The following is a 10,610-nucleotide window of genomic DNA, read 5'->3' on the forward strand; positions in this document are numbered from 1 at the left end:
TCAATCTTCACAGAAGCAAAGCCCAAACCATACCCACTGCCCTGGAGTCTATTCCGACCCACAGTGCCCCTAGAGGACAGAGTGGAACTGCCCACAGGGTCTCCAAGGCTGTCAGTCTTCACAGAAGCAAAGCCCAAACCAAACCCACTGCCGTGGAGTCCATTCTGACCCACAGCGCCCCTGGAGGACAGAGTGGAACTGCCCCATAGGATTTCCCAGGCTGTCATCTTCACAGATGTTGTTTGGTGCAGTGGAGTCCTTTCCGACTCATAACAACCCTATGCACACCAGAACAAGACACTGCCCGGTCCCACGCCAGCTCCACGATCCTTTACGGAAAGCAGACTGACATATCTTTCTCCCATGGAGCAGCTGGTGGGTTCGAACTGCCAACCTTTCAGCTAGCAGCTGAGTGCTTAACCACTGGGCCCACTTGTATGTTAGTTGCTTTAACATGGTTGCTTTGTCTCCCACCTCTTCCTATTACAAACTGGCACCCAGGGGTCATTTCAAAAATGTCTCTTGGTTTCTCTGTATATCTCTATCTCTGTCTCTGTGTGTCTCTATGTCTCTTGATCTTTCTCTGTGTCTCTGTCTCTATCTTTCTGTTTCTCTCCATCTTCCTCTGTCTCTCTCTCTGTCTCTATCTCTCTCAATCTGTCTGTCTCTATTTTTCTCTGTCCATCTGTCTGTCTGTCGCTATCTCTCTCAATCTCTGTCTCCATCTTCCTCTGTCTGTCTGTCTGTCTGTCTCTCAGTCCAGCTTGCTTTCCCTCTCTTCCTTTCCCACCCTCCCTTCCCCCACCTGTTCTCCCTCTCTCAACCATTTACCTAGTACTTACTCTCTAACAGCCCAATCGAACATTCCCATCAAATGTTAGCATCAAAAGGCTTGGAGTTTATACAATCTAAAGCCATAATTTTCCATGCAAGGAAACTAAGCCCTTTAAAACCATGCATGCTCTCTCAAAGGCAGCCAAAATCCAAGCAAGTTAGAGTAACACCAAGTCACCCACCCAATCACACACCCTCTGTCTTTATATTCATTGTTTGGGGTCAGTGGTTATCAAAGTAACTGCATCTAAACAAACATCGGTGATTGTACTGTTTAATGTCCAGATTGTCTATATGGGGATGGGGAAGTAAGGGGTCAACTAATCCAGATATGTTGGGGTTCTGCCTGAAGTCCCAGGGTTACCTATTAACAGCAGAGAGAGAGAGAGAGAGAATGGATTTTGACCTGCCAGCCCAAAGTGTAACACGCAGAATTGATCCTGTGTGATATGACTGATTGTGGCAGACACTCCTGTAAAAGAATGAGCCTCCTGACCCTCTGGGACAACAGTTAGGCTCCTGACTGTTGACTAAATAAAGGAGCTCATCTGGATGCACCAAGTTGATCCTGGTGCAGCTGACACAGATGTGGCCTCTGCGGGAAAAGCTCTGTCCACCCACGTGTGACAACGGACCAGGAAGCCGTGAGCCAGGGTATACGGTCCATTAGGACACCAAACCCAAACTCACTGCTGTCTAGCCCATTCTAACTCATAGCGACCCTGTAGGACGGAGTGGAGCTGCCCCACAGGGTTTCCAAGGCTGCCAATCTTTACGGAAGCAAAGCTCAAAGCAGACCCACTGTGGAGTCCATTCTGACAGCGCTCCTAGAGGACAGAATGGAACTGCCCATAGGGCTTCCTGGGCTGTAATCTGTATGAAAGGCAACCGCCTCATCCTTCCTTCTCTGTGGACCAGGTGGTAAATTCAAACTGCTGGACCTTTCAGTTTCCAGCCAAGTGCTTTAATCACTGTGCCACCAGGGCATCTTCTGTTAGGGACCAAACAAACTCACTGCCGTGGAGTTGGATCTGATGCACAGCAACCCCTCCCTGGGTTTCCGAAGCAGTGTCACTACAGAAGTAGATCACCCAACCTTCCTTCTGAGGAACGGCTGGTGGGTTCGAACCGGCAGCCTTCTGGTTAGCAGTCCAGTGCCTCAGGCAGGGACAAGGACACCTTTATGCCTCTTTATTCTCCCACAACACCCAGCGAGGGCTCTGCACACCATGGGTGTTCAAAATACACCCCTGACCTGCCTTTGCCCTCTCCCACCCCCACATCTGCCCACCAAGTCCCACGGGCTCCTGTCCTTGGTCACCACTCCCCCAAGTCAGTGGTGAGCAGGGTGACGAGGGGGAGGGGCACCAACTATGGGCATAGGTGCTTACATATTCTCCAGGGGCCTGGGGAAACCTCTGGAGGTGAACCACCGCACGTGCTGGCCGGTGAGCAGGTATGTCTGAGGTTGAAGACTTTGAGTCTGTCAGCAAACTGTTTTTCAGCACTACTAACTACAGAATGCCATATGTGTTCTAGAAGTTACACAGTCCTTGCCCTCAGTAACCTTTTGGTGAGCAGCTGTGGTACTTACGTTGTGTGTCAGCTTGGCTGGGCCTGGTTGAGTGGCTGGGCAGCCGGATGTAGTTATTCTCCATGATGAGACTGGTGATCAACTCCACGGTGGAATCTCCTGGAGCAGCCTTAGGGATGTGGTCTGCTTCCAGTATATAATAAGACAGCTTTAGGAAGGTCTCTGAGCTTTGTGGCATGCTTGGACCCTGCACGTAGCCAAGTCTTCATTCAGCAGGCTGCCATGTTGTCTACCGATCTTGGGACTGCTTCTGGACTTCCACTAGTGGTCTGCCATGTTTGTCAGCCTCAGCAGCCAGCAGCTGCCTGAGTTAAGAGAAGCCCAGTTTCAGTGGGCTGAGAACAAGAGGCGGAGCTGAAGCCCAAGGTCAGGGGGCCTTCACGCAGTCCCTAGAGCGAGCACTGTGAATTTGGACTTCTAAGCTCCTAAACTGTAAGAGAATAAATCCCTGTGTGTGAAAGCCACACATTTGTGGTATGTTCTGTTAGAGCAGCACTAGAGGACCACAACAACATTAACCATTTTACACCACCCGTGATCAGACTCTATGGCAACCGGTTTTTTGGAGCCCTCAGTGATCCAGATGGTTAACACACTTGGCTGCTGACTGAAAGGCTGGCAGGTTCGAGTCCACCTGGGGCACTTCAGAGGAAAGGTCCGGTGCTCTGCTTCTGACGATCGGCCCTTGAAAACCCCATGGGGCACAGCTCTGCTCTGACCCCCGGGGTCACCAAGAGTCAGGACCACTGCACTGCCACTGAGGGAGGTGGCAGTCCCCAGGACAGCACAGAAATGGCCTCTGAAGGCCCTGGCCTTGTCCAAAAAGCCCTGTCCTCTTGCAGAGCACTCAACACCACCCCATGTGACAAGACCAAAGTGAGCAGAGCTATGTCACTTTCAGCACACCTGCCCACCTTCTTCTCTGTGCTTCCTAAGAGTGAAGGTTCCTCATGGCTCGCTACCTCGCAGTGTGTAAGATACAACAACAAAAACAACTCACTGCTGGGGAGTCGGACCCGACTCATAGCGACCCCTCCTTGGGTTCCCGAGGCGGTATCCTCGGAAGGAATGTTGGGCAATCCTACTTCCGTAGTGATACTGCCTCGGAAACCCAAGGAGGGGTCGCTGTGAGTCGGGGCCGACTCGACGGCACATAACAACAACAACAACAACATCCCTACGGAAGCAGATTGCCCCAACTTCCTTCCGAGGAGTGGCTGGTGACTTTGAACCACCAGCCTTCTGGTTAGCAGTCAAATGCCTTAGGCACCATGCTATCAGAGATTAGAGGAGCCCACTCCACCTCACTAGGATAGCTAAGACTGTGTGTCCAAGCAGTCAAGTTTCCGGAAGTGGGGATAACACAGTTAGATGTAAGCCCCAGTGACCCGTGTTTGATTTTCACCATCTGAAACAAAGTCTGTGCTTGGCTGGGTGGCTGGCCACCTGGTGGATCCATTCAGAGACGGTGCTCTGTATAGCAAGAGCAAGTCCGACAGAACTTTCCACAGTGAAGGGAACACCGCGGTCCCCACCAGCCACATCAGGCCACTCCATTTTGCTTATGGTTTATTTTAATAGCCACATGTGACTCGTGGTGTGTCCACAGGGGATTGAGTACAAAGGACCAGGGGCCAGGCCTCACCAGCCTCTGGGTCCTCCTCTGCCCACCCCGCCCCCATCAGCACTCACAGGGCACTGCCATCTCCCACTCGGCTTTGTGAAATGTCCTCACCACCCGCCTCTCCACCTCCAAACTGCATCAAAATCTTGTTGTGGTTTTGTTTCCTCAGGCCGGCTCCCCCAGCCGCCTTTTCCCCCTGAGCCTGCTCCCCCAGCCCCCGACTCTGCTTCTGTCTCTCGTCTTCCCACTGTTGTCATTTGCTTGTTTGCATCCCTGGGACCCTCCAGTGCCACGGAGTCAATTCTGACTCAGGGAGCCCCACTGGGTTTCCAAGGTGGTAAATCTTTACGCCAGCCCTCAGGTCAGCAGTCAAATGGCTTCGGTACTGCACCACTGGAACTCCTCACAAACCCTTAAAGTTGTGAGGGAAGGTCTTATTCACCCCTTCACCCTAGGGCACTCATCACGTGAAACATGTTGTTGTTATTAGGTGCCGTGGAGTCGGCTCTGACTCATAGCAACAGTACACACAGCAGAACGAAACACTGCCCGGTCCTGTGCCAGCCCCACGATCCCTGCTAGACCTGAGCCCATCGCTGCAGCCACCGTATCGGTCCATCTCGTTGAGGGCCTTCCCCTCTTTCGTCAACCCCCCACTTTACCAAGCATGACATCCTTCTCCAGGGAATGGTCCTTTCTGACAACGTGACCAAAGCAGGTGAGACCCAGTCTGGCCATTCAAGGAAGCAAGAAACGGACAGTACATATTTGCTGATTGCAGAATCCATGTTTAAATGTGGGCAACGTTTCCTAAAATAACTTTCAGGATGTTGATAAGCACTCTATGATTACAGAAACTATTTATGTCAAATTGTATCACTGGGCAGACTTGGAAATAACTCTAAACTTCTCAGAGTCCCCGCGGGAGGGGTACTGACTTTAAGCACAAACCAAAGACCACTCCTGTCCCCTGCAGGTCCCAAAGACAGAATCCCAGCTGTAGCTGCTCCTTCCAAGGGTCTGGGAGGCTCTTTGGGTCAGAAACTGATCCTGTCACTGTCCCCAGAGCTTGCAGTGACTAAGGATGGAGTCACGGGTGAGGTTTAAAGGCAAGACATTGAGGACTCCCAATTGAAAACTCTTCATGGGAAACTCTGAGATGGGGGTCCAGGGATGATGAGATGGGGGTTCAGAGATGGTGAGATGGTGGTTCAAGGACAGTGAGATGGGGGTTCAGAGATGGTGAGATGGGAGTCCATGGACAGTGAGATAGGGTTCAGGAACAGTGAGATGGAGGTTCAGGGACAGTGGGGGGGCTTCAGGGACAGTGAGATGGAGGTTCAGGGACAGTGGGGGGGCTTCAGGGATGGTGAGATGGGGGTCCAGAAACAATGAGATGGGGGTTCAGGGATAGTAACATGGGGTTCAGGGACAGTGAGATGGGGGTTTAGGAGCAGTGAGATGGGGGTCCAGGGACAGTGAGATGGGGGACAATAAGATAGGGGTCTAAGAACAATGAGATAGGGGTTCAAGGACAGTGAGATGGGGCTTCAGGGACAGTGAGATGGGGCTTCAGGGACAGTGAGATGGGGGAACAGTAAGATGGGGGTCCAAGAACAGTGAGATGGGGCTTCAGGGACAGTGAGATGGGGCCGCAGGGATGATGAGATGGGGGTTCAGTGCTCATTTGTCCTTGCTGCACCCCCAACCCAATCCAGAGCCCAATAAGCAAATAATTAAAATCTCTAACATGCAAAGCAGTGGCCGTGGTGCCGTGTGACTGTTGAGTGACATGTCACGCACAGAAGGACCGAGCGCCGCCCTTCCTCTTCGCTCAGTGAGTCTTCCTTTGGCTCACTGTGCAGTATCTGCTGCCACGTCACCCTGGCCTGACAGTCACACTGACTCCATTTGCTTATCTCAATTCTTTCACTATTTTTTCCAGCTTTTGTCTGGATTCCTACACCAACATTCCCGCAATTAGAATAAGCTCTTGATGGATACATTTTGGTGATCCTAATTCGCATGAGATATTTCCCAAGCAGGAGCTCTAAGACATTTGACTGTTAAACAGAAGGCTGACGGTTCAAACCCACCAGCCACTCCTCGGAAGGAAGATTGGGTGATCTACTTCTGTAGAGATACTGCTCAGAAACCTAAGGAGGAGTCGCTATGAGTCGGATCCGACTCGGTGGCAGTGGGTTATTTCCCAAGTACCAGGCATCTGGCAGAAGTACTTGACAAACAATCAGAACTTACAGTTCAATGAAGGCAACAGAAATACACAGTACCCAGAAGTGTGTCCTCGTGGGCACAGCCCTGGCAGCCAGGCAGGGAAGACAACGGGTTTCAGAAAGAACAGGAACCCAAGACTTTATCTTCAAATCAGATATAGATCTGACTTTTGCTTTCTTATTAATTCTGGGGTTGGGTTGGATTTTAATGCATAAACCCACCTTCTAACGTCACGCAAACTGATTTTACAAACGACCAACATTGGGCCACATGACCACGGAGATAAACCTCCACATTTCCCACAATATTGATGGAGTTCAAACTGCCTTCCCTCTGGGTTCCCTTTCCTCCTCGCCCAACACAGCACATACGCCCCAAACTTTTCACTCACAAAGATATTTCAAAAAAGACAAAGGCCAAGATATTTTTGAGGCTACTAATGAATCCTGTAAGATAAATATCTTGCCCTAAAATGCCCTAAATTTGAATATAGAGACACCTGTTTCTTCCTTAACTTCCTTATAAAAGTCTGCCCCCCTAAGAAGCCAAAAACAAATCAAATAAAAGCCAAACTCACTGCCATTGAGTCCATTCCGACTCACAGTGACCCCCAAAGCAGTAAATCTTTACAGAAACAGACTGCCTCATCTTTCTTCTGCGGAGCAGCTCGTGGGTTCCAACCACTGACCCTCCGATTAGGAGCCAAATGCGTCAACCACTGCACCACCAGAGCTCCCTCCCCCAGGAGGACACTGGTTAAAGCTGGACATTACGTTCTGTCCGTTAGTGAACTTGCTTGTGGATTCTGCTAGTGCAAGGGGCACTGATTTCCAAGATGCATCTACTGCTGCTTCCACAAGGAAGAGGTGTTTCTCAAAGATCATGTTTTGAGGTTAAAAAAACGAAGACTGTGACCTGAAATCCCTTGAGATTTGTAAGCCTGGCCTGCCATCCATCTCAATAATGCTTAACAAGGATGTCAAGTGGACAGAAGCCGCATGGTAACCAGGTGCCGGTGGCTGACAGTGATTGCTGTATTCGGGGCGATGGGAAACAGTGTTCCCATTAGCTCCAGTGAAATACAACGCCCTGCCAATGCCAGGTAGCCATGCACTCAATCCCCCTGCTGGGCCGTGTCCATTTTCTCTGGCTGCAATTAAAACACCGTCGCTACAAAGTCAAAATATTGTACAGTCTTCCCCTATCCTTCTCCCTGTCACTGCATTTCCAGCATCACCGGAAGAACATGTCACCATGGCAACCAATCCCTCTGGCACACAGACCAAGTCAAGCTCTCTAGTCGTGTCACCCAGCAGAGCAACGTGGAATCAAAGCCTTGAGTGGCTCCCCCAGAAGCCATGAGCTCTGCACCCCGTCCCTGAGGCAAGAGCGGATACTGACCAATCCCAGACGGAAGGACAGACACCTGGCTTGTTCCAGAAGAAGATGTTCGAGGAAGAAAGTTCAAGAACGTCCTTCAGCAACCAATTATCATTAGCACTAATCTTCCTCAAGTTCTGGTTCACTTCCTGCCATTACTATTTTAGAGAAAGCAGAAAACTCCGGATAAGACAGCAGTGCATAAACCGGAGACTCAAAACTCTACAAAGTCATCCACTGCCAAAAACTACTGTTTCCCCCTTTCTAAATCGGAAGCCAAGCTGCTCTCTCCTGGAACCCTCCTGCATCCTGCACATCTTTACAAAGTCACAGGGCTCCACCCGGGTCACCCTTCTCGGGTAAAATCCTAATCACGAAACACGTGTGGTGTGTGGGATGTCAGCATCCCCTAACTCAATGGCCAAAATCCCTAGTCATTCCCCAGAACTGCAAAGCAAACATGAAGACGGGGCTCCTCTCTGCACCCACCTCGCCCGCCCTGAACTGGCCACCCAGACCAGAAGCACTGCACCTCCTTCTTCAGGAAGCCACTTTCCCAACCCAACAATGTTTTCTGATCCATCTCAACATTGTTATAAATCAGAGAATTACACTGGTTTGCACAACATTCTTTCTTAAAAGCAGCAGTGAACCTCATGGCATCAGAATGGTAAGAGACCTGAGGAACTGTATTCACATGGGCTTCCTGGCAGTTGCCAAGAAAAGCGTTAAATTCACCTTGGCGTCACCATTTCATACTTGAAGAGAAGCAGAGCCAAACCACAAGACTCAGAAAACCAGCCCCTTCCTCTCCCCAGGCTGCAGCCGCCACAGAACAGCAATGTTAGCAGCATTCAGACAACACTGCAGTGGTACCGATAGTTGGTGGCCAAGCACACATCAGACAAGAAAGACAAACAGCCTCAGATGGCAGAGTTTTGAAACGTGTTCTGTGACCAGTCAGGTCCCACCTAAAATGTTACCAAAAGCAGAGGCGGCTTGCTCTGTTTTGGTATGATTTGGGTGTTTACTATATAAATCTGAAAATCGTGCTTTTTCTTCTCTGAAGGGCCCCCTTGGGTGGTACCCAGATAAACATATCAGCCCCTGCTAATACCCTGTGCACACCTGTCACTTTGTCAATCATCTTCTCAAAAGCATAAATAAAGAAGTGGGACGCGCTGCCGCTGGCCGAAGGCTTTGAGCGGCTACAGGCCGAGCGCTGTGCTACACGGCCGTTTCGGTGGCCAGCGCCTGCAAGCAGCCTGGTACCGGCGAGCACCCGGCACGAAGAAGGCCCTCCCTGCGAGACGCTTCCCGGTTCTTTTGGACGAATCAGTTCCACATGCGGAACAAAGATTCGGCTTGGGAACCCGTCTACCCTGACAGCTCGCTCTCCAGGGGCTTGTGCCTCGGTTCACAGCACTGCGTTCCACGAGCCCCTTCCTTCCAGCAGCCGACGAAACGTCACGCTGGGTAAGACCCCCGGACTCGGCGAGTCCTTCGGGAGCCCAGGCAGAGGCCCGAGGGAAAAAGGCCAGCCTCGGCCACACGCCTGGCCGGCGGCCGGAAGGCAAGCTCCCGCCACCCCAAGGCTCAGCCGGGCCTGTGGCCCCGGCCCGCCCGGCCCGCTGAAGCCGGGGAAGGAGGCGCGTCGGCGGGCCTCTGGCGCCCTGCGCTCACCTTTGCGGATGAGAGCGGCGATGTCGGGGTCGAAGCCCTGGCGGTGGCACTTCCTCCACAGGCCCATGTTGGTGGAGTTGTACTGGCGGCTGCACTCGTCCGCGGGGCTCATGGCGAAGAGCTGGCGCCGGTTGCGGGCGCGCAGGAGCTTGCCCTCCCAGCGGTCAAGGCGCGCGCGGCTGGCCCGCAGCGGGAGGTTGTTGTTGTTGTTGTAGATGAAGCCCGGGTCCACGCGGCGCGTGGTGAAGGCCTTGCACCGGTCGCGGTGCTTGCGCGCGTCCGTCTCGTACCAGTGGTCGGAGCAGATGGCCACGGCCAGCATGCCGAGGGCGCAGAGCGCCAGCGAGAGGCCAGTGTAGAGCAACAGCCTGCCGGCAGCCATGCCTCCGCCGGGCTACGCCAGGGGCATGTCCCGCGCGGCCTCGCCTTCCTCGGCGCCGACGAGCGGCGGCCGGCCGGCCGGAGACTGGCTCCTACGAAGTTCCGCTGCGCAGAGGCCCCGGCGCGCGCCTGGGCATCCTCCGGCGCAGCCTCCCTCGGCGGCCGCGGGGCCCGGTGCTCCGCTGCCCTCGGGCGGAGCCGCTCGGCAGCCTGCGGCGGGGGCTCCTGTGCGCTCTGGCGGTGAGGCCCGCTCGCCGGGCTCCGTGGAAGGTGGCGCGGTCGGGAGGGTCCTGGGCGACTGCGAGCGCAGACTCGGAAGCGGCGCCCACGAGGGCGACCTCCAGGCGCCGGGCGGCTGCCCGCGTCCCGCCTCGAGCCGGGCGCGCCCCCGAGCTGTGGCCCCTCCGGGCCGGGGCGCCGGCAAATCTGTCCTCTGGTTCCGCGGTGCCTGTTCCGGGGACCCGCGCGACGCGCTCAGGCACAGGCGGCCCGTCAGTGCGCGGTCCCTGCCGACCTTCCCCCGCGAGCTCCGGGGCCGTGGGCTGCCGGCCTCGCCATGCAGGCGGCCCCTCGGGCCCACGGCGCGGTCACCGCGCGCTGTCTGCGGGCGCGCCTGTGCCCTGCTGTGCGGAGACCGGCGCAGGGACCCGGGAGGGCGCGCGGAGAGGGCGCCTTCACCACCTCGGGCAGGTCGCGGGGGCGCGACGCGCAGCCGGCGGGGCCCCCGGCCCCGGGGGCGTCATGCCGCTGTCCCCTGCGCCGTCTTCGTCCCGGAGTGTCCCCCGGCCGCCACCGCCACCTCACTTCGCCGGCTCCCGGCCGCCCGGGAACACGCTGCCAGGCCCAGAGAAAGGCTGCGGGCCGGCCCTACGCACGGTC

The 10,610-nt window shown here is 54.3% G+C and overlaps 1 protein-coding gene across 1 annotated transcript in view; it reads right to left on the reverse strand.

The window, feature by feature from the left end:
- The window catches only part of TMEM178B (transmembrane protein 178B), a 372,554-nt gene extending 362,822 nt beyond the window's left edge, over positions 1-9,732 (reverse strand). Inside the window, exon 1 of the mRNA XM_007952782.1 lies at positions 9,351-9,732. Within this exon, the coding sequence (XP_007950973.1) occupies positions 9,351-9,732 (382 nt within the window). The remainder of the gene's footprint in view (positions 1-9,350) is intronic.
- Between the last annotated feature and the right edge of the window lie 878 nt (positions 9,733-10,610).

This window comes from Orycteropus afer, unplaced genomic scaffold, assembly GCF_000298275.1.
Source record: "Orycteropus afer afer isolate SDZICR_OR568_19922 unplaced genomic scaffold, OryAfe1.0 scaffold00358, whole genome shotgun sequence".
Taxonomy (NCBI): Eukaryota; Metazoa; Chordata; class Mammalia; order Tubulidentata; family Orycteropodidae; genus Orycteropus; species Orycteropus afer.